The sequence below is a fragment of the Phalacrocorax aristotelis genome, chromosome 7 (assembly GCF_949628215.1).
Source record: "Phalacrocorax aristotelis chromosome 7, bGulAri2.1, whole genome shotgun sequence".
Lineage (NCBI taxonomy): Eukaryota > Metazoa > Chordata > Aves > Suliformes > Phalacrocoracidae > Phalacrocorax > Phalacrocorax aristotelis.
In genome coordinates, this window is record NC_134282.1 from 49,862,756 (window position 1) to 49,886,235 (window position 23,480).

Consider the following 23,480-nt stretch of genomic DNA (forward strand, 5'->3'; position numbering starts at 1 on the left):
AATGTGTGTTTCCCAAAGATTTTTTCAATCTAGTTTTAAATATCTAAAGTGATGGGACTTTGCGCACCTTTAAAATTCTATTACACTTATGGTCAGAAGAAAACATAAACCTCTTGGGCCTTGAAAGCCTGTTGCAATACAGCCATTATCGCTATAATGTCAACAGAGCTACAAAACTCTATAGAAATAAACCTTTTAAGAACAGCTTTCCCTGCCTCGTGTTTTCTTTTAAGGTCAGTGGTGCATCACTTTTTGGAAAGTGTTTCCCCTCTCTGGCCAGGTTTAACAATCTGAAATAGAATGTATATTGCTAAATGAATAGGTTTAATTTCAGACGCTGAAAAAATAAATAGAAGAAGAGAGCTGGGGCAGGAATAATACCTCTCAGTTAGAAACAGACATAGTAGAAAGAAAAAGTCAGAACTTTAGTGCCAGGGGCAAAGGGGTGAAAGGCTGGCTAATATGAACCATATCCAACATCTGCCCTATTTTAATTTAGCAGGGATAAAGTTTCTTCTTTTTTATTATTAAGAAAACTTTATGTGGCAGAGAAACCCATGAGCTATGTTATCAAAACTGTTTTATTGTCACACTGAAACTTAGAACTATTAAGAATTGGTGGGGCAAAGAGATAAAAACACCCCTTCCCTCTCCTTTTATGCTCTGTGACAAGCCTGGGCTCGGGTCCTGGTGTCTGGGATGTCCTTTTCATGTCTTTATGAAGTACTGCACTTGGGGCTGTAATATAAAGGGGAGGTTAATTGTGCAGGATGGGTCCAAATGATTGATTCTCCAGGTTGGGGAAAAAAAAAAATAGATCTGAAGATTTAAAACAAAATACGGCCGCGAAGACGTTTGCGGTAGTCGCCCTCAGAGATGAGTGATGGTGGTGGTATACAACAAGTGTAACGAAGGGCCGGACTGGGGAGCTGTATGAGAAACAGCCCAAACTGCCAGGCTGGAACAAGATCTCACTCCATCTAAAAGTGTTCCGCCTCGATAGTGCAAATTCTACTGTAAAATAACAAAGTATACTAAAACACATGTGAGTAGCTGCAGGAGTAAAAAAGCAAATTGGTTTCTGACAAAAGAAGGATGAATACCTTCGGATAATCTAAAGTTAGAATTTGATTGAAAGCATAACATTCCTTTAAGCATCAATATGCTTAGGATCCAAAATATGGTTATTTTATTACCAGTTAATACTCAGATCAAAGCAAAACACTGTAGCTGGAAGGGATATTCTCTCTGGAAATAAAGTTCCATGTAATTATTTCCTATTAAAAACTAAAACTGGTCTTAGATTCAAAAATTTGTGCTTCCTTACATGTGATTTAATGCAAGCTTGTCAAGAGAGAGCAGACGTGCCATTTTTCACTGTTTGCTGGTATCCCTTTGCTTTAAAGTTTTCAGTTTAGCTTCAGCCCTTTGAATGTGAAAAATTCCCATCTGATCTACCTCAGTCGAACACAGGGGATTATTTTGGATAACATTAACTAATTTCTTACAAACAGGAATTAGAATTTAATATAAATTAACACCATTTTAAATAAAGCCTCCAAACATACGGAGGTAAAATATAAAGAAAATTATACGATGACAGGCAGTTGAAACTTCAACCTTAAATTGCAAACAAGTATTTTACTCTTGGGTAAAACAGCTCATCTTAATTCAATTCGGGACATGGAGTTTAAAATATGCACTCAAAATATTTCCAAGAAAGCTGCAACCTTTCAGAGGAGAGAGATAAGAATGTATTTTAATTATGAGGTTATAAATATGCAATCTATTTTTTTTTACCATTCCCTAATGTGGTACATAACATTGTTCAGATGCAGTTATTATCTGTCTGACTGTCTCTATTCCTTTCCAGGCTTTTGGTGTTTTTTTTTCTTTTTTATTTTTTTTTTATTCCTGATAGTTCAGTCCCTATTTATGTCATCTCTGAGGCAGGCCCTGGGAAAAAAAAAGGGATCTACCTTTCTGTATTTATAAACTACCGCAGAATAAATAGGGAATTGTTCCTTTTTACAACTGGGGGGCTAGTATTAGAAGGAGCAATATAAAATATTTAGATACATTATTTCAAGCTTTCCAGCTGCTTCTGATTCTGCTAATTATTTTTGATCTGTCACTCAGAAATAATAAAAAAAAAAACTTTAAAGGGTTCATTAGGACTGCGGGAAGGAAGAGGAGTCAGATATAAGGCAGCAATTATAATCCAGTTTTAACATTTTATTTTATTTTTTGCTGATTCCTCAGCTATGTTGTTTAGCAGAAGGATGGCTGCAATATAGTTCTATATGAAGAGCTTGTTAAGTAGGGAAGGAGCTGAGACATTCAGCTGGGATACTGTTTGCTAGCTCAACTAGTATCCAAAGAATTTGAAAGTACAATAAATGTATCTGAAGATCATATCTAAACATACTTACCAAAAAGTACCCACCTCTCTCAGCAGTGCACATATTTCTGCCTTCTGACTGAGAGAAGAGAAAAAAAAAAAGGAAAAAAAAAAAAGGCAGTTCAGACGTATAGGTTAAGATTGGCGTATGGCAAGGTTTGTGTGAAATACAAAGAAACCTGTACTTCACTCAACAATTTCATTGCTTAAACATAGAGTTTAGAAACATCTTTTCCTTAAACATGTGGCTCAATGGCATTTTCTTCAAAGGAACAATTCAATGTGTTAAAAGATTTAAGAACAAAGAATGTGCTGCAAAATGCAAATTCTTACAGTGTTATACTGTGTATGCAATTATGTATGTAGGCAGATAGATATAATTTGAGAGTTATTAACCTTCAACATCAACGATGTACCCTGAATCAATACAAGGTAACTACCTATTAAAATATAAACCAGTGTGTTACCAGGCAAACACAGTCTGAGAAGCTTTTCTGGATTTTTTTTTTCTTTAAAGATTACACCTCTGCTATGGACAAGAAGCTCGAGAGATTGCTGCTGGTCTTAAGGATGGAGGTTGCTTTGCTTTTTGCAATATCTGACATTTCTAGAATGTTTCATTTCCTCCACGTTTGAAAAAAAAATATATTAAAAAAAAAACTCTGAAACGGTGTGAAGGGAATGAATTGTCTCACAAACATCCGTACATTCATGCACCCGGTGCATAGGAAAGAGAAAAGTTCCATTTCCATTTTTCCTTTGGATCAAGGGAGGGGAATGAAGGGAGCAGAAATCATTGTCAGCCTTGTGTGTCGTCCCCCCCCGTCGGATCGACCCCTCTCGCAAATCCCTTTCTTCTGCCCTCCCTCCCCCAAACACACAGCCTAGCGCAGTTAACCTTGGAGCAGCGCTGGGGAGGGAAGGGTTAATGAAACCAAGCTCTTTACGACCTCCAGGGTCAGACTCTTCCTATCTGCAATCTAAGGAATTAGGTAAGGAGGTTATAAGATTATAGTGAAAGGAGTTATAGGCCCTCGTAGCCTCACACCTGAACATATTGGGCTAATCCACTGGGATTCTTAAAAATCGCTTCAGCTATGGAAAACTGTTAATTAGGCTGAGTCTATCCCGAGGTTTCCTGTTGCATTAGTGATCCAGCCGAGCCGCCTGCACTCTACAGGCTCACATGAAATGCGCTTAATACGCCTATATTCTTCCCCCCCCCCCCCCCCCCGCCCCCTTCTCCACAACTAAAACCAGCATCGGCCACTGATTTCGGGAGAAAGCAAAGTTTGGGTGAAATCCAGCCCGAGAGATGAACAAAAGTCATCCCCCCTCCCCGTCCCCGAGCCCTGAGTGCCCGGCAGGCTATTTGCAGCTGTTTCTAACTTCAGTGTTTGTTTACAGTAGCAAAATTAGCACTTGGAGGAGAAGTGAAAAGCTGTTTTCACATCAGTTTTGCTCCTCGGTTCCTAGCTTTGGATGTCTTTCTTCCCTCCCAGCAATCAGCATCATTTGAAGTGCGGCTTAAACTTTCTCTCGCTCCTTCGACTTAGTTCTCCGCAGTCGCATCTTATTTTCCGCTAAAGAACAATATGCAGAGAGGAGGTAGCGCTTGAACGCGGCCCAAACATCACTGATTCGAGGCAAAAGAAAAGAAGAAAAAAAAAAAAAAAAGGAAAAGATAAAATCCCGAGCATCCCTAAAGAATGTATTTTAACGTCACTTGGCAGAGCCCTGCCCTGCTCCCAGCTTTCTGCCCTTTGGCACTTAGACATTTGCTCGCCTCCAGCAAAGTTTTCTTCAATCCGCCGGGACACCCCAGGGCTGTACCTGAGCCACGGCTGAATTGCTCCCTACGACCGATAAAATCCTGCGGCAGCAACTCCCCAACTTCAACACTTAAAGCCCGGGCCGGTTTTAGCCATTTTGTCATTTGCAGAAATGCTGATTTTTTTTTTATTCTTTTTTTTTTTTTTAATGGCACTTGTGGTCACCCTCGAATGGCAGTAATCTGTAGATTACATATTACGAGCCTTGTCATTACGTGGATAAAATGAGGTGGTTAAACGCTAAAATCCATTTTACTCACCACATTTGCTTGGGGGGGGGGGTTTGGGGGGGAAGGAGCGGGGGAAACAAACTTGTAGGAGAAGGATTTAAACCCCTCGCGTCTGAGTTGGCTGTGCCCTCGCTTCTGCTGCTAGAGACCTCCCTGCCTGGTGGACCCACGGGGCTAGAGACCCCTCAACTTCACCTCGAAGTCAGGCTCCCGTTGGCTCCAGCCCTCGCCTTCCTCTCGCTCCTGGGTCTTTTGTCCCCATTTTCGCGGTGTCTCAGCATTGCTCTACAGAAGCGACTTTCCCCTGCCTCTCCTGGGTTTGCTCTGTAGCATTTCTAGGCTCCTACTCGCCTGCTCTCCCCCCGTTTGCCTCTTTCATGTGTGTCCCTGATCCCTCTCCAGCTAATGTGATTCTTTAGAAATGTGGGTCTTATCCCGTCCCTACCTTTGCCGGGTCTGATTAGATATTATTTTTTCATTGGCTCTGCTACAATGGGTTCCTCCCTTTAATCTCTCGGTATATTTTCCCCCCCCCCCGGTATAACCAAATCCATGAAATTCACAGCCTCTCTCTTTGACACGACTGGCTCGTCTAATCACTCCATATCGATTTCCCTAACTCTTTTCATCCAGCTGAAGACACATCTTAAAACACTCCAAGCCAGAGTGTGCTCTTTGCTTTATACACACTAATAAAATGATTTACCCTTCTCTCTCTGCTCTCCTCACAGGAGAAAATCGTTCGAGTCCCGGCTATTTGTGTGTGATCAGTAAATATTTAGTGTGGCGACATCTTCAGCTCCTCTCCTGATCAATACGCAACCCAACAGGAGGTGGACTATTGTCCGGGTAGTGACTTGCTGAGATCTCCTTTAGATGAATTCTTTGCCCCCCATACAGTCTGTTATGATTTATCTTCGAAGGTAACCGGTAAAGAGAAATTGAGGCTTTAAAAACGTCTGCTTCTAACCTGTTTACCGTGACATTAAAGCACCTAAGCAAGGAATGGCTTATTCTTCCCCGTCTCCCATCCCTCTTTGATGGGCTAACACATCCAAAGCGCTGCTAGAAAATTAATATCAAACCGGGCAGCCGTCGCACGCCTGCTTCGCATCCCTGCACCCCTCCGTCCCCTCTTCCCCGGCCCCTCCAGCAAAAACCCGTCCTGTCCCTGCGGTGCAATGTCACGACAGAGGGGCGATCCCCCGGTCCCTCTCGGCAGCACCTCGGGGCGCCGGAGCCGCTCCCCCAGCTCTGCCTCGGCGGGTGGGTAACGAAGTGCCCAGGGATGGAGGGTGCCCCAGCAACTTCCAGCCCACCTCCCTCCTCCTCCTCCTCCTCGCCGCATCCCGCAGCTCTGCCTGCCCCAGGTTCAGGCTGAGGCAGGGCTGGGGGCTTTTTTGTTTGTTTGTCTGATGAGGGTTTGGAGGGGTTTGGGTGGCTTCTTTTTGTGTTTTCTTTTCCTTTTTTTTTTTTTTTTTTGAACGACATGGAAAATCTGCAGTGAATAAAAAAAATAATGGAAATTGAGAAGAGCTTAAAGCCCAGTTCCTGTGGTTAACCATACACGAGAGCTTTCCCAGGGTGATAAAATGGACAGAAAGAGAAGTTCGTGTGTGTGTGTATGTGTATGTTTTATCCTGATCTGTTATTTCACTCCTGGGAAAGACTATGCCTCGAATAGGAAATATTTCCAGTTGTAATTACCCCAGGACTGTGTGCTGTGTGCCCGCTGATCCCCGGTTAGATGTCTGTGCAGCACACCCAGGCGAGACAGCTACGCCTTGCGTGCGTGTGTCTGTCTTTGATGCAGGGCTGGGTGCCTATACACAATAGATACACGGTTGTATCTGTAATGTGTGTGTGTGTGTGTGTGTGTGTGTGTGTGTGCGCCTACTCACATCATGTGCTGCAGCCTGCACAAGTGCCCAGATATTTATTTTATTGCCGTGTGTATGTGTGCATTTGCACACAAGCTAGAGGTCGAAGGCATTTGTCTCTGTAAATGTACATGGCATGCATACGTGCTGCATAAATATAGGGCTGTGTATTAGAGATGGGCGACTCTTATTCAAATCCCAAACCAGCTACATCCACCTGTTAACTTTGTTTAGAAACCACTTTCACTAATGGCTTTTCGCTAACTTATTCAGTCCGTTACTCGAGTACAGGAGGCAATGGAGGGGAAAAATCCATATGAAACCCTGCTTGCAGCCTCCCTTCGAGAGGACACTTTACACACCTTGCCTAGACAGGGCTCCTATAGAGCGCTTATCTCTCGAATATATCTTTATACTAATGCATACTTAATTGGTCTGTCTTGACTGTCCATATAAAACAATTTAATTAGGGTGCTTTCTGCTTTGGAAAGAAAGAAAAAAAAATCTGCCCAGCATTTATTGTATTTAGCACCAATACAGGCAGAAAATGTTGCACAAGTTTTTGGTTGAAAGAGCACCTATGTGTCCATTGAAGGGCGTTGATCCGAAAAGACAGAGAGGACAAGTAAAATCGATTTGAAGCGACCCTCTCTGTCCCTTTCACACCATTCAGACACTCCATTCCTTCTAAGACAAAGACCCAGCGCCTTGGGAATGCTGGCGGGGGGGGGGGGGGAAGGAGGAAAAAAAAAAAAGGGGGGGGAAGGCTTCAATCCCCCCAAGCAAAAGGGAGAGCCCTGAAATTCCTTCATATTGCTGTTATTTACCCCCCAAGATATGTCCAACTGCAGGATTTTCTTCAATTCGGCGTCTAACACTGCTGCTGCGAGGAATGTCCCTGGAAGGGGAGGAGGTAATTATGGCTATTAGTGCTGCGAGCCCAGCCTCAACCTTGGTCACTCGCAGGCTTTTAGGGTTAAAATAGCCCTCACCTCTGACCCCTGCGGAGCAAAGTTGTAGCTATCGCCACAAGTTGGGCCAAAGTTTTCAAATCCAGGGCTGTGCAACACCGGAGGGGGGAAGCTTCTCCCTGGAATTATTTTTGGTTGGGATTTAAATCATCTTTAGTCTATTTAATTGCCTTTCCCTCCTCCTTTTGCCAAACAATCCCTTTCAGAGAGGTGGGGGGGAAGATCTCGAAATGCCCTGCTCCCACTACCTTTCCCACTGCTCTTTCCATTGAGGTTTAATTTGGCAGTTTGTTTTCAAGCATGAAAATGGTTATCATCAAACTGAATTACTAGGTCATCCTTTCATCCACGGATCTCAAGGATAAACCGGGGGGGGCGGGGGGGCTCCCCCTTTTAGGCTTTCCCCACCACGCCACAACCATTCAGCTTTACAGAAAAGGAGCATTTGGAAAAGGCGAGAAAGGACTAAAAGCTTTAATTTCTCTCCTGTGCTTTCTTGCACACCTTCACGACCCTCTTCTGCGGGGGGGGGGGGGGGGATTTGGACCTGGGGTGGCAAGGGGGGGTTGGCACAAAGTGAGGAGGGGAGAGAGCCCACAAATGCAAGTACCCCTCTGGCAATAATAAAAATTCATTCAAGTGGGCTATGTCTCCATCTTCCATGTACTGATTAGACTTAACAAGAGTGGAAACTTGTGTAGACCATATTTATGGTATTAACGAGCAGTTAAAAGATTTATCCTTCTTCTGATCAATACTGTTCGTGCCCGGCCCCCCCCCCCCGCTCCCCGCCCCGGCCCTCCCCGAAGGCTGCAATGACAATCGCCTTCATACTTTTCCATCACCGATCGAGGTGGCAAAACCCTTTTGTAATTTTCATTAGCCCAGTAAACATGCAATTAACATGCAGCACTGTGGTTAACTTAATTCCTGTTTTAAGGCAAGGACAAGCAAGAAATGGAAGAGCGTTTGTTCCATTTGTCAAGTATGACACACTTCTTACCCTAACAGTTTCTTAAAATAAAAGCTCGGCTCCCCACCACCACGACCACCACCCCTCTTTCCAGAAACCCCCCACACTGATACACACACACACACAAAAAGGAGCAGGAATCCATTAGTTGGAGAGTATTCTCCTGCCAAAGGCGGTATAATGTATTCCAAATTTTCCCAAGCCCTCACTGTACTGGGGTCCCGTCCCGCCCCCCCCCCCCCCCCCCCGGGGGGAAGGGGGCTGACGAGCTGATATTTCTCGTGGGTGAAAGATTCAGCCTCCTCCTAACCGTATTTTTTTTTTTTTTAAATAAAATAAAACTAAACGTGCTTCCCATGTCTAAAAGTTGCCATGTTTGTGAAGGGGGTGGGGAAAAATGTCTCCAAGGGTTTCAATTAGCAACAAATGATTATTGCAACGGATTTTTGGTAATGAAAAAATGTGGAGTACCTCTTTCGAGCTGGGATCTCAGGAGCAGTGAAAGAGAGAGAGAGAGGGAGAGGGAGAGAAGGAGAGAGAAAGAGATTGCTGATTAGCTCGGATTCTTTCCCAACTTGCTTTAGCGTGTGCTTGCGTTCCCTGCCGACCCTACACAGGACACTATATATTTTTTCCCCTTCGGTGCATGTGTTGATAGTTCAGCCTGTAGTTGTTTGCGGTTGGCTTTTTTTTTTTTCTTTTTCCTTTTTTTTTTTTTCCCCTGCCGGGGAGGGGGGAGGTGGGAAAGAGGGAGGGGGGGCTGAAATCGGTCGCATCCATCCTACCCCCACAGTCATTAAGTTAGGAGATTTCCCTCTCTTATTTTTTTTTCTCCCCAATTGGAAGGGTGGGTTGTGAATATTTTTTTTTTTTTAAGTCTCGCCTTTCCAGCTCCAAACAAGGTGTAGCGAGACGCTCTTCCTTCTAAGGAATGAAATGAGAGACAAGGATCACTCAAAGACATCTCCTACCTTGGGCTTGGGGATTTTTTCTTAAAGGCGAGGCGCACATTCCTAAGCAGCTATGTACAAAGCCCCCCCTGAAATCTTGTCTGTGTAAAGTTAGAGTGTGTTCAGGATTTTTTTTTTTCCTCTCTCCCAAGGCTGATCGCTAATAATACATCGAAAGCACTTCCCTTTAGGTTGTGGGAAATCTATTCCCTTCACCTTGCCTCCTTTTTTTTTTCCCCCTGAAGGCTGTAACTTTACTTTTTTTTTCCTCCTTTTTTTTTTTTTTATCAGTTTGCACAATCGCTTAGATAAACACCACGAAGGAGACTTCTCTTTAATTACCCAACGCACATCTTTCTGGGGGGCAAACAGCGGTCTGATTATTTTTTTTTGTTTGTTTGTTTCACCTGCCAAACTAAAGGAGAGGTAGAAAAAGGAAGATGCAAGCGATTTGGGACCTTGAACAAGGCAAATATGGTTTTGGTATGTTTACTTATAGTTTTTTTTCTTCTTCTTTGACACTTTTTTCGGGCAATGTGTTGTGATTCTTGTGTTTCTCTTTTAAGGAAAACAAAAAATCCAAAAAAGCAAATGTTAGCTAACGTACGTCTTAAACGATCGTTTCTAAGGTTACGTGGGTTGCTCTAAGGAGGGGAAGAGGGGAGGGGGGGAGACCCAAGTATGTGTAATTGCAGCACCATCAGTTAGCACGTCCTTTAGCTAAATAAAGCAAGCAGCAAACAAACAAACAAGCGAATAAACCCAACGACCGGAATCTGCTTCCAGGTCCGAGGCGAGGCAAAGCGCCTCAAAGTCATTTCCAAAGCAGCGTCCAGGAGGCAGAGCCCGGGCGCAGCCTCCCCTCAAACCCAGGCTGCTCGGGGGGGAGCGGCGGACTGACCTGCTCGGGAGGGTGGGGAGGGGAGGACAAGTCTCTTAACTTAAGTGATAGGTATTAAACTGCACGGAATTGTGTCGCCGTGTGCAGCTGGCAGCGTTTATTGGGGGGGGGGGGGGGGGGGGGAGGAAAAAAAAAAGGTCGGTGGTGAAGGTATAGCTCTGAGATCCCCTCTCCCCCTCCGGTCCCTTCTCTGGCTGAGCAAGTACAATGGAAAGAAGCTGGAATATACTCACCATCCGAAGGTGTGGTTGGCAGTTCGGCTGAGGCTCTAAGGCAATTATTTATCCTTCTTTTTTTTTTTTTTTTAAGTATTATTGCAAAAGGCGTAGATCTGACTTTAAGCAGCAAAAGTGTTTTGCTCTGACAGCAGCATGCGAGGCACGGTTCCTCGTTAGGAAAAAAAAAAATATCACAAAACAGGATCCCCCCCCCCCCAATCCCTTACCACTATCCCTTAAAAATACCTATTCGGTACGGCGCTCGCAGGAACCCTGATGCAGAAACCTTATAGTCCAGTCTAGCAGTGCCCAAGCCAATTAATTTTAAATCCTTAGGAATTAATCAGATTAAAATGTACAGAAGTTTCATTCTCGTAGGCATACGTGAGCCAAAAGTCGTTTCCCTTTAAGAGATCCTTTTCTTTTAAAGTTGAATTTTAGGCAGATAAGAGACTTACACTAGGGGGCAGCCAGATACTGTACTTGCTCCAATCTTAAGCAATTTTTTTTCCTCTCTCACAGCATATGCTCTGATTTAGCACTGTAAATTTTTCAGAGGACCCAACTCTGACAGCCCCTGGTGATTTTCAAAGTACCACAAGCCAGTGGTTAAAAATTGCATTGACTTGGAAGTTCAGAGGCACACAATAGGAGCCACTTTCCCTATTCATGGAACTTCAGTGTGGTGGAAGAGAAAAACACACACATACTACATTGAGGGAGAAGAGGAATTCATTGAATTCTGTTAGACGTAACTGCTTTCCACTGAGTTCAGAGCGAAACTCGGTATTTGTTCGATGCTGTATTCATATTGCGATTTAATCTAGAAAGAATTAGAGGGCTGTTAGGCAGCTTTCTGCCAGGAGAGCAGCTTCCCCCTCCTTCCTCCTCTTTTTTTAAAACCTAAAGATTTACACCGACTCTATCCTCAACTCTATTTTAGCAAAATAAATCCTTCCACTCCCTCTCATTAAAATAAATTTACATCTGCGGTAAAATGGCAGGAGGGATGCATTTGTTTATTTGGAAAACCAATACGGTCCTACTTTTAAAACAGAGCATTTCTATTGTCATTAGGCTCGGAGAAGGACAGTTGAGAATCTCCCCCTTCTTTGCGAGGCGCTCAGGTTTCGAGCATTATTTAGCGAAATTAGCTGCAGTTCATTTTTACGTTCATCTGCTCTGCCTCAACCCACTCGTAGAGGTGTTTTCAAATAAATAGCAAAGCATCTAATGGTGCTAATAGATAGTTATATTGCTGCATCCCTCGAAGAGCAAATAGTTAATCTGGGGCATTCTTCATTAATGCTTGAGCAATCAGCGTATACGGCGGCTTTTAAGCGTATATCAATGGCTTTTCATTTTTACGATCATACGTTCAAACTATTAATATTGTCCGTCCTGTTAAAACCGCTTTCCCTTCTGATTTCTGCATTTGTGAAGGCGGCAATAATGTTTTTTCATATGGCGAATTAATCCTGTTTACTTTGTCAGATTCGAGACAGGAGAGGTTGGTGTTGGGTTGGGGTTTGGTTGGTTGGGGTTTGTTTGTGGGTTTTTTTTTTTTTTCTTTTTTCCTCAGGAAATTCAACATCAGCAACAATCTGTAACTATTCCGCATCTTGAACCCCCACCTTCTCCCACCCACGCCGAAAGGTGACCTCCTCGGCTCTGGGTTCTTTGGAAATCATCAAGCAGCTCCCCACATTTTAACGGGGAAAGGTTCCTTTCCCCCCCTTCTGTTGTCCCAGTCCCTCCTGGTCCCTGTTTCGGAGAACGCTTATTTTTGCTCCGCCAGGATCAATGGGGATGCTGCAGCCTTGTCTTTGAAATCGAGCCGCAGAACATCTTCCTTCGTGGGGGTCCTTAACGCGCCAGGTTTCTAAGCGGGACATGGTCAAGTCGAGGTGCTTTTTACAACTTTCCAATCATCTCAGCACCTGCGGCTTTGGCCACATATATTATTTCTGCGGCAGAAGGGTGTTGTGCATGTGGCAACATGAAAAAGTGCGTGTGAGGAGGTGAGGGGCAATTAATGCCTTGCGGAGGTGGGCACAGGGCTGTGCAGCCCCACGGCCGCGCTTGGTGACCGGCTCAAACGCGAGCGTACGGACACGCGTGTGTTCGCAGAGGAGGAACGGTCCGGCCGGGCATTTATCGGTCTGTTTGAATGTGTTTGCTTTTTTTACTCTCTGCGTCCCTTCGCCTGTTCGAGTGGCTTTTGGCCATTTTCACCGGGAGGTGAACCCAAAGTCCCCGTTCCGCTGCCCGGTAGCTCTGTTTAACGGGGAATAAAGAGCCGTCCCCGCATCCTCAGAGAGGTCACCCGTGGCGTGGTGCTCCCGCCACCGCACGGACGGCGCGGACCCGGGTCAGGGTACGTGCGACCCACAGAGAAAAGAAATAAAAGACCCCTGCCAAACCCCCCAAAATAAAGTTAAAGGGCTTGAGACGAGCCGCCTTGGAGCGATGTCGTGGAAGTTGCGAGAGACGGGACACGAGTGTCGCGCTCTGAGGGGTGGGTTTGACCTCCACGGAGGGGAAGGGGGAGATGGTGACACCGCGGACCCCTTGGCGGGGGGAGCGGCGCCCGGACCGGGGGAGCCCAGGTCAGAGGGGCGGCGGTGCCCCCCGACCCCGCCGGGGCCGGGGGACCCTCAGCGCCCCGCGGGCGGCCAGGGTTGCCCCCCCCCCCCCCCCCCCCCCCCGCCTCGTCCCCCGCCGGTCACCCCGGGGCGAGGCCGAGGGGGTCGAGGGCAAGGCCGCCGGCGGCGGGACTCCCGGCGAGGGGGGGAACCGCGCGTACCTGCGCCGCCCTGCCCCGACGGGGCACCGAGGGGCCGCTCCCCTCCCCCCGGCGGCGGCGGGGGTCGGGTTTATTTTACTCTGTGGAGTTTTACCTCATTTTAGCGTCAATTTGCTGATTTTCACGCGCCGGGTCGTGTCCCCTCCCTCACCCCCCTCACCCCCCTCTCACGACCCCCCATCTCCCACCCCCGAGGCCGTGCCCCGGCGGGTGGCCCCAGGTGAAGCGGCGGCGCTCCGTTCCCCTCGCCGGTCTGACCCTAACCCCTCGCCCCGACGGCGGGCGGGGGCCGTGCGGCTCGGGGGAGCGTGGCTCGGGGTAAAGAGCGCGGAGGTGGGGGACACGGACGGACGCCCCGGTACCGGCGGCGGCGGCGGCACCGGCGGCGGCCGCCTCTAGGACCGCGCGGGCGTCGGCGGCGGCCATAGCAGGACCGCGCAGGGCGGTCGCGGTCCAATGAGGGGCCGAGGGGCGGGGCGCGAGCTTTTGACCAGTCAAACGCCGGTCGGGTTGCCTTATAAGGCTCTCGGTCGCCATGGCAACGTGCGCTAAGTTGCAGCAGTCGTGTCAAAGTTCACTCTCCCGCCAGCGGGGCGAGCGGCCGGCGGGGAGCGCGCTCGCCACTCGGCCCACACGCCGCCGCGCCCCGCCCCGCCCCGCCCCGCGCCGCCGCGGGGGGGGGGGAGCCCCCGCGCCGCTTTTTTATTTTTTTTTGGGGGGGGGGGACGGGGGGACGGGGGGGAGGGCTGGCGCTCTCCCCCCCGCTCTCCCCGTGGTGATTCCCCCCCCCCCGCCCCGGCTGAGGAGCGATGCTGCGCGCTGGGTTATGATCCTTCCCTCTCTCCCTCCTCCTCCTCCTCCTCCTCCTTTCCTCCTCCTCCTCCTCCTCCTCCTCCTCCCGCTCCCCTCTTTTATCATCCTGGCTGGCTGGGCGCTGCGCTGGCGAGTTGACTCCTTCCCTCCCCCCCGCCCCGCGGCCCCCCTCCCCCCGCCCGCGCCGTGAGCACCGGCGGCGCGGAGGCGAGAGCCCACTTGCGAGGCGGCAGAAGCAGCATAAGGCAGCGCGGCGGCAGCGGCGCGGCGGCGGCGGCGCGGCAGCACCCGAGCGGCGGCGGCCGGGCGGCGGGAGCGGGAGCGGCGGCGGCGGCGGCGGCGGCGGCGGCGGCGGGGACACGGCGCGGCGGGAGCGGCGGAGCGGCTGAGCGGGGCAGAGCGGAGCGCGGCGCGGCGGGGGACGGAGAGGAGGAACAAATAAAACAATCACAATAATACTAATTAATAATAATAACAATAATAATAATAATAAAAAAGCGAGGAGAGGAGGAAAAAAAGCAAAGAGCCAACCCCCCCACCCCCGAGCCAAAAAGAGGGAGAGAGAGAGAGAAAGAGAGCAGCGCCCGGGCGGAGCGGCGGAGAGGAAGAATTAAAGCGAGCGAAGGAGGGAGGAGAGACAGAGGAGAGAGAGAGAGAGGAGGAAAGAGGAGGAAAAAAAAAAAAAAAAAAGCCCACAAAAACAAAGCGATCGCAGTTGATGTTGCTGCTGCAAGCTGGACTTCCAAAAACTACGGCGAGACCGTCCGCTCTCCGCGCCGAGAAAAGTCTCCTCAGCTGTGCGTGTTTTTTTCCGCTGTGTGTGTAATCTTTAACCTTTTATTCATTCTTATTTTGATGGCTTTCCTGAATGGCTGACTGCGAGCTTCCCTGGACCTGGCCCCCAGACACCCGCCTCTCCTCCTTCAACTACTCTGCTGCAGATCAGCTCTAAGAGAGAGAGAGGGAGATCTTTGAAGAGATTTTTTTTTTTTCTCCTCTCTCTCTCTCTCTCTCCCTCTCTCCCCCACCCCCACCACCCCTTTACTTTGCTCTCCTGGAGCCCAGACAATCGACTCGCAACTCGCCCCCCCGCACACACACCTCCATCGCCCCGTGCTTCTGCACCTTCGCCGGTACCGGGAGATCCCCCCCAGCCCGACCCTCCTAAAAAAAAAAAAAAAAAAAGCAAAACAACAAAAGAGAGAGGGGGAGAGAGAGAGAGGGGAGGACAGAGAAAAAAAAAAAAGACTGCTGCAAAGCTGATCTGAAAAGCAAAGCAAACAAACTTTGAAAATAAAGGGGGAACAGGAAGTTTGGCAACGGTGTCCAATAGATATGGCAATGGTAGTCGGTGCGTGGCGAGACCCCCAGGACGATGTGCCCGGAGCTCAGGGAACGCAGCCTTCGCAAGCCCCGCCGGTGCAGGGACCTCCGGCCGGGGCCCCGCACACCCCACAGACCCCGGGGCCCGGGGGCCCTCCCAGTACGCCAGCCCAGACCAACCCGCCAAGCCAGCAGAACCAAGGAGACAAACAGCAGCAGCAGCAGCACATTGAATGTGTGGTTTGTGGGGACAAGTCTAGTGGCAAACATTATGGCCAGTTTACCTGCGAGGGTTGCAAGAGTTTCTTCAAGCGGAGTGTAAGGAGGAATCTCAGCTACACTTGTCGTGCCAACAGGAACTGTCCCATTGACCAGCACCACCGCAATCAGTGTCAGTACTGCCGCCTCAAAAAATGCCTCAAAGTTGGCATGAGACGGGAAGGTATTGGGATTTCATTTGTTTTGCAATTTTTTTTTCACTCGCTGCGTTTTGGTTGGTTTGGGTTGTGTTTTTTTTTTTTTTTTTTTTTTTAATTACTATTCTTCTTATTATTTTTAACCTCCCTCCCCAAACCCAACCAGAACCTTTCCTTCCCCCCTCCCTCCCACCCCCCACCCCCCCCCATACCGAATAAACAGACAGAAACTTTCTCGTAATGAAAGAAAGAGGTGTTGGAGAGGGTGGGCAGGGGAGGCAGGGTCTTGCATGCTTTCTCCTGCACTCGTAATTGATTTGTGTTTGTTTTGATTTTGCTGATGGAGGTTTATTGGAAGTGGATTTTGTAGTTTCACGCTGCTTAGGAGCGAGATGATTATTCTGACGTGTGGTTACTTTTCCTTCGTGTTTCCTCCTGCATGTTCAGCGTTACCCCCCGTCCCCCGAGCAGCTCTGGGCGGGGGGGGGTGTGTGTGTGTGTGTCTGGGTGTCTCTCTGCGTGTGTACACACACACGCACACACACACACGGAGCCTCACGAGATGCACACGCATAGATATAGATATATATATATCCCAGTACCCTGCCTTAGATTGCAATTTTACACAGGCGGTTCAAATTACTGTTACAATGGGACTCACCCACCGAGGCTCTACAGCACTCCACTGTGGATTCCCAGCCGGATTTTTCCTCCTTTAAAAATGTATATACACACACATATCCGCGCGTGTGTGTGTATATATGCACACATCGCCGTGCCCCTGCCCTTCCCGGTTGTTATTATCTCACTTTTCTCCCCCATATTTTCTCGTCCCTCCGGGAGAGGCAGGAGGGGGTAGAAGGGACGGGGCCGAGGGGGGTGGCGGCGGTGGTGGTGGAAGGAGCAGCCCAGAAGTAAGTGTGGGGTGCTCGGGTCTCTGCAAGTCGAGTCTTTGTGATATAAAATTAGACGAGAAATGTGAGCCTGCAGTTTTCCAGTGCGTGCTCTGTGTCTGGACGCTGCTATGTAGGTTAAGGGTTAGGGGGCTTGGGACTTGCCGGGCTCCTCTCTTTGTGTTTCTGCAAGAGTAACTAACCCTGTAATACGTGCGGTAACAAATATAAATCAAGCATATTTTGAGGCGTTCTCCCTCCTTGCCGTCTCTCCGCCTCTGAGCCCTTTTTCTCTCTCCTTTTTCTCTCACTGTCACCGTGTAAATTTATTAACAAAATGAAAGGCCCACTTTCCATGGGCAGCTGAGGAAGGTGCCTTTGGATAATGCCCCCAGCCTCGCCGGGGGACCTGCCGGGGATGTTGTGGGGTGATCTCGCCTCCTTTGATATTTTTTGTAAGGGGGGGAAGGGGGGGGGGGCATATATAACAGCAGCAGCAACAATATATTCAGTGGGCGAGAAAAGCGTGTGGGACCAGCGCCGGGGATTTTGAACTGAAGTGTTTCTTCCCTCTCTTCTCCCCCTCTCCCCCTTCCCTCCCCATCCCGCTCCCCCAGCCTCAAATCACTAAGCTGGTTTAGATGTAATGAAGAAAAAAAAAAAATACCCAGGCGCACAAAGATGTATCCTGCATCTCTCGGAGGAGGGGAGGCGGTGGAGAGGGAGGGGGAAATAACTGAATTGTGGTGTGTTTTGGGAAGTGAGGATCTCGGGCTCCTCCGGGCAGTCCCGGCCGAGCGGCCAGCATTGCTCAGCTTTTATTGTTGCTTTTGCTTGACCCGGGAACTGCGGAGCCTTGGAACGGGGTACGGGCTGAACTCTGGCCGGGAAAATGCATGTTTCCCCCCCTCAAGCTGACTTGTTACGGTGTCACACGCGCACGCACAAGCACACAAAGCAGGCTGTATTTGAACCGATGGTCGCAATTCAGATATTAATAGCTGTAGTTTCTTCTTTATTTACTGCAGCGGTCCAGAGGGGCAGAATGCCACCCACACAGCCAACTCATGGTCAGTTCGCCTTGACAAACGGGGACCCTCTCAACTGCCATTCCTACCTATCCGGATATATCTCCCTTCTTCTGAGAGCAGAGCCCTACCCCACCTCCCGCTTTGGCAGTCAGTGCATGCAACCCAACAACATCATGGGCATCGAGAACATTTGTGAACTGGCAGCTAGGATGCTCTTCAGCGCGGTGGAGTGGGCCAGGAATATCCCCTTCTTCCCAGACCTCCAGATCACAGACCAGGTGGCCCTCCTGAGGCTGACCTGGAGCGAGTTGTTTGTCCTCAACGCTGCCCAGTGCTCCATGCCCCTCCACGTAGCTCCGCTCCTGGCAGCTGCGGGCCTCCACGCTTCGCCAATGTCTGCTGACCGAGTGGTCGCCTTTATGGACCACATACGAATCTTCCAAGAGCAAGTAGAAAAACTGAAAGCATTGCATGTCGACTCTGCAGAATATAGCTGTTTAAAGGCCATAGTCCTCTTCACCTCAGGTAGGCAGCGTTTCTTTGCTCTTCCTTTTTCCTTCCCCCGGACCCCCTGAGAACTGTTTGCTCTTGCAAAGTGTTATTGCCTGCACCCCACCACCGCTCCCTGCCCCCCGAGAGCCTGCGCGGTCTCTTTCCTTTCAGGAAACAGTGCCTTGTGGTCTCCCCTTCAGGGCCTCGGATCTGAGCATCCCATCTTCGAGGGAGTGCAAAATTAAAAAATAAAATAAAATAAAATAAAACACACAGAGACACACAAAACCACAACCAAAACACACCCCAACCCTAGCTGAATAACGCTGGGGATGGAGGAAGAGGGGGATCGGGGAGAGGCACCCATTCGCCACGACAGACTGCGCTTTTCCCATTGAAAATAATATTTTATTTAACAGTATAGCTCTGGGTTGTTGCATTTAATGACACGCATCCGAACAGCAGCAAAATCTGTTTGATGTTGTTAAATACAAGTCGTCCTATCAGTGAAACCACTTTAAAAAGAGGATCATTTTATGGGCAGCCAGGAAGGGAAAAAAGCCCTGCAGGATTAAAAATTGAATTAAAAAAAAAAAGTTAAATGCGCAAAGCTGAGTTTAAAATATGTTCCCTGCCATCCCATAAAATAAAATAAATCAACTTTCCAAAGAGCTGTCTCTGATTTAAACAGAATGTGGCAGCGAGCAGTTCTGTGTCATTTAAGCTAAGGGGAAAAGTTTGCATTTGTACCCAGCAGGAACTGCATAGTCCAAAGCGAGTAGCGGGTGTGAAAAGATCATTACCATAAGTAGACAGGGATAGTATGAAAAAGTAAGAGGAGACTGAAGCTGCCGCTCTGCAGTGCAATTCCGGGGTGGCACAACCATCCCTCTCCCGAGGAAAAGACCTCGAGGTGTTTCTTAGATAATCAAGGGGGGGGGGGGGGGGAAATATGTGTCAACTTTTGCTGCCTAGAAATAGTGCATGAGTTATAAAGCAATAATTGAGTGCGTTGTGAAATCTAATTAGCTTGCACTAGAGTTTAACCTGGGTGAGTAATAAACCTGATATTAACTCTGGAGGCTAAATTTTTTTTTTTTTTTGAGGGGAGAAAAAAAAAATCTGCTCGCTAATTTGTGCAATACGTTATCTCAGATTGCTAACTGTGAGGCTGCATCGGCAACCCAACGTGCTGGAGCCCTAGAAGTTTTAGGATTAAGTTTAAAAATACATATATTTCTTCTGTAACTCATTTGAAAGCTTGGGAAAGTGGCCACGCGATAAACATATGAATGGAAGCAGGACCTGTAAAATAATTACTCATCGGAGTTTTTTAAAGCCTGATATCAGGAAACAGGAAAAAAATGTAGTTTATGTGGGAAAAGAAGGGCTCACAATCCGTTCCTTGTTGTGTTAAAGGGGGTCTGGGGAACGAAGTCATTTTCTGGACTTTGTCCAGGTTCTGGGTCGTGACCTAAACTTCCTTTTATATATTATTGCTTTACACATTAAAAACTTCTCCTTTTTTTCCCCCCTCCCCCCCCACCCCCCCCCCAAATTACTCGTGCTGGAGTCCCGAGGTGATCGATGAGCAGGGCGCATCTAGCCACAGGGAGACAGGGATCCCGAGTGGGAAGTGGGGTGCTTATTTTATTTTTCTCTCGTTTTCTAGGATGCATTTTTCCTCTCCCTCGCTCAAACGCTCAGCGAGGATCCCACACACGCTCACATCCCTCCCCAGCCCCTGGCCAGCTCACACCCACACCGAGGAGTTTATTTCCAATCCTGCCTTTTCTCCCAAATCACTTTTTTTGTTTCTTTTTTTTTTTTCTTTTTTTTTTTTTTAGCCTTCTGAGAAAACAATCGTCCGATCCTGTCGTAACTGTTTAATTTACTACTATTTTCAAAATGTGAGGCCTGGCGTGTAAATTGCCTTCCAACTAGATAAACGTTTCTTGTTATCTGATTCTGGGGAAGATAGCCACATGCAAAAAAATAGGGTGATGCACGCAGCTTCTGCAGCACCCCAATAACACTCCCTGATGTAAAGCAGACGCACATAGATGCATCTAATGTTTGCTGCAGCCTCTTTTAAGAGAAAAAAAAAATAAATCTGGGTTCTAATGACTCGCAGAATATGCATGTGTTAGCCCTGTGCCTAGGAAAGCCACAGGGAGGTCAGGTCACAACCTGTGCTCTTTCAGCACAGACGTCTCTGATTTAAAGGGAACTTATTGTATTTTAGCGTATCAGGAAAAAAAAGAAAAAAAAATGTCCAGACCCTATCAGGGAGTTTTCTTCTTGTAAGGGCCTTTAGGTTTAAAAAGAAGAAGAAGAGGAAAAAAAAAGAGGGGGGAGTGGAGGGGGGGGAAGAAAGAAAGAGAAAAGAAAAGAGGGGGGAAAAGAAACAGCTCAAATGAACAGAGAGATCACAGTTTGCATGGCTGCCTCTGAATAGGCTAAACTGACAAGATCAGTTTTAAAGGGCCACTTAAATCAGTTTCAAAGACTGAAGAAAAACGCGTTGTCTTCTTTGGGGGAGAATCTGTTGCTGGATCCGGGGCGCCATTATCTTTGGCTGGGCCAGTTTTTTATTATTATTAGGGTTTCTATCAGTATTATTAGTATGCCTTCTCATCACATGGTTAGGCTCTCCCCAGTTATTTTCCAGTGGGCGGGGGTGGTGGTGGTGGTGGTGGTGGTAGTGGTGTTGCAGAAATAGTGGCTCCCTTTCCCCCCTTTCGACTCCAGCCTTCCCCGCCCCACCAGCCTTTCCCCCCAAAAAATACAGATACACGAAATGAGGCTTGGCCAGCACCTCCTTGTCAACCCCTCAGGTCTGTCGTGCCATTAGGAATCTCGAACCTTGGAGATTCTCAATCCTAAAGGAGACCCTCCAGAAGAGAGAGAAATACAAACACACACAGAGAGAAAGAGAGAGATTGTCCCTTTTGATAAAACCTACCTAAACCCTGGGGGGGTGAGGTGATGGCGCACGATCTACACTTAATTCTAGCAATAAAAAAGATCAAATTTTTAAAAATTTTAAAAAAAAAAAACAACCTTTTTAATCTGATGATTGTTTTCTTTTTTCTTTTCTTTTTCTTTTTTTTTTTTTTAATACACTTTCTTCTAGATGCCTGTGGTCTCTCTGATGTAGCCCATGTTGAAAGTTTACAGGAGAAGTCACAGTGTGCTTTGGAAGAGTATGTTAGGAGCCAGTATCCCAACCAGCCAACACGATTCGGGAAGCTATTACTACGTCTCCCCTCCCTTCGCACTGTCTCCTCTTCTGTCATAGAGCAATTGTTTTTCGTCCGTTTGGTAGGTAAAACCCCCATAGAAACCCTAATCAGGGATATGTTACTGTCTGGCAGCAGTTTTAACTGGCCTTATATGTCCATTCAATAAAATATTCGAGAGAGAAAACAAAAAAAAATTTTAAAAAATTAAAAATTGAGAAGGGAGATGAAAGAGAGTGAAAGGAAAGCAAATGACATTTGGGTTCTGGTTGTTTCTTAAATTTCCTTCTGCTAAGAAAGGATGTAAAAGGATGTTACAAGTTTGCTAAGAGAAGACAGGAAAAAAAATTAATGGACTGTGAATTTAAAAAAGAGACTGTCAAATGAACTTTTACAGAATGCATTAAAAACTCCCGTGTCGTTCAGAAAAAAAACTTGCTACTTATCATTTTTTTGTAAAAAAAAAAAAAAAGAGAGAAAGAAAAAAGAAAGAAAGAAAAAAGAGAAAGAAGAAGAAAAGAAACGATGGTGGGCTTTTTTCTTTTTTCTTCTTTTTTTTCTTTTTTGGGGGTAAACTTTTTAAAAAATCTCGCTTAAAGTGCATTTAAAGGAAATTTGGAGAAAATTAGCAGAACGGAAGAAAGTAAGTCTTTTTTTTCCAAATTATTAATTGTCCTATGTGTCTATGTACCTATAGCTGTTCTTTTTTGTATTTTTCTGGTTTCAAACCAGTTTATTCTGTGGTTCTATAATAATTTTTGATATAACCTTGGCTTCTTTAAAAAAAAAAAAAACTGTGTATCCTTAAAATATATGTTCTGAAAGAATTAAAACTGAGTCCACGAAAGTATCATAGGAAGAAAGGAAAAGAGAAAGAAAAAAAAAAAAACCTCAACAACACAATGATGGAAGCGCACTTAAGGTGGTGACCCAAAATCTAGCTTGAAGCTGAGAGAGCTATAATTATATAGACCCGAATGAACCACACGTGTCATATAACTACCCCCAAATCTAGGTTTTTTGGTATTTCGGACAGAAAAAAATGAACTGTGGGGTTTTATTATAGGTAGAAGGAATTTGTGTCCAAGACACACTACGGTTTTGATTTAAAAAGCAAACAAACAAAGTGAACTTTTGTAATTTGAATTGGGTTCCACATAGTTCATCATGAATTGTTATTAAACTCCTCTATCTGTTTGTATATTTGCAAGCCCTTTGTATTATAATAATTGTTGATATTTTCCCTTTTTAAAAAATACCATTGAAATCAGCATGACAAAATAACACTGTTGGCACTTATAGATAACGTGATTGATTCAGTATCTTAGAGTTTACAGTTTTGTGTTTAAAAAAACTGAAGGTTTTTTTTTTAAGTGCAACATTTCTGTATACTGTAAAAGTTATAATAACTGAACTGTTTGGTCGAGTCTTTGTGTGTTATATTCCAAGGAAAATTGAAAGTATTCAGAAATTAAAATATTATTTGATATCTGAAACTTGTTTGGCTGTCATAAATGTCTTTCAGAAACCACATTACTTCTCTATAGTTTGCAGTCCTTTAAGCCCATAGGCGATTGATTTGTTTACTTGTCACAGTAAGTTTGTAGCAGATGTGTTGTAGTGTATTTACCTGTTTAATTCCGGGATGGGGGTGGAGGACTTAAGTTCGTGGTTTATCTCTGGTTTTTAGGAAGTACTATACTGAAATGGTAAACCATCAACCCCCATTCATCTAATCCTCCTGTTAATTAAAAATGGATTTTCTGGAAAAAAAAGGCCCTTATTTTTGTCACACTTAAGTGCCTGCGTAGGAAAGGTATTGTTGTGAAAAAGTATTAGGAATCTGGAGATCAGTATCTATTTTATGATCAGAATGGGGCGAAAAACCTTTTGTAAATGTCTGACATAGGCGCACAAGATCGTTCAAGCAAGGTAATAGCAGTATTGTAAATATAGGTCAGTTGTTTGCAATGAGTTTTCTTTAAGTATGTGTGATTTTTTATAATACTCCGTAGTTGCCATCTATCGTTGTCATTGAGAGGTCTTCAAATGGAGTGGCTTTAGCTTCTAGCACTGAGGAGTCGGTTTTTAATGTATATATACTCTCA

The 23,480-nt window shown here is 46.5% G+C and overlaps 1 protein-coding gene and 1 long non-coding RNA gene across 20 annotated transcripts in view; one reads left to right on the plus strand and one right to left on the minus strand.

The window, feature by feature from the left end:
* Window positions 1-13,312, minus strand: part of LOC142060435 (uncharacterized) — a 38,574-nt gene extending 25,262 nt beyond the window's left edge. For 11 of the 17 annotated variants that reach the window (XR_012661736.1, XR_012661731.1, XR_012661745.1 and 8 more), the window contains exons 1-2: window positions 10,372-13,312; window positions 1-2,480 (exon numbers count right to left, since the gene is read on the minus strand). The exon at window positions 1-2,480 is cut by the window's left edge. This is a non-coding gene — a long non-coding RNA (uncharacterized LOC142060435). The remainder of the gene's footprint in view (window positions 2,481-10,371) is intronic. The other 6 variants (XR_012661742.1, XR_012661737.1, XR_012661732.1 and 3 more) reach the window with 5 other exon arrangements.
* Window positions 8,728-22,868, plus strand: NR2F2 (nuclear receptor subfamily 2 group F member 2). Of its 3 annotated transcripts, XM_075100639.1 has the most exons (4): window positions 8,728-8,966; window positions 9,659-9,720; window positions 17,636-18,163; window positions 21,267-22,868. In XM_075100639.1, exons 2-4 carry the CDS (start codon window positions 9,678-9,680, stop codon window positions 21,539-21,541), a joined length of 846 nt encoding a protein of 281 aa, XP_074956740.1. In that variant the 5' UTR covers window positions 8,728-8,966; window positions 9,659-9,677; the 3' UTR covers window positions 21,542-22,868. The 3 variants fall into 3 exon arrangements, with proteins under 3 accessions (XP_074956740.1, XP_074956738.1, XP_074956739.1); XM_075100637.1 differs by lacking the exons at window positions 8,728-8,966; window positions 9,659-9,720 and adding an exon at window positions 14,011-15,740 and having other exon boundaries at window positions 17,615-18,163; XM_075100638.1 differs by lacking the exons at window positions 8,728-8,966; window positions 9,659-9,720 and adding an exon at window positions 14,032-15,740.
* Window positions 22,869-23,480: the final 612 nt, after the last annotated feature.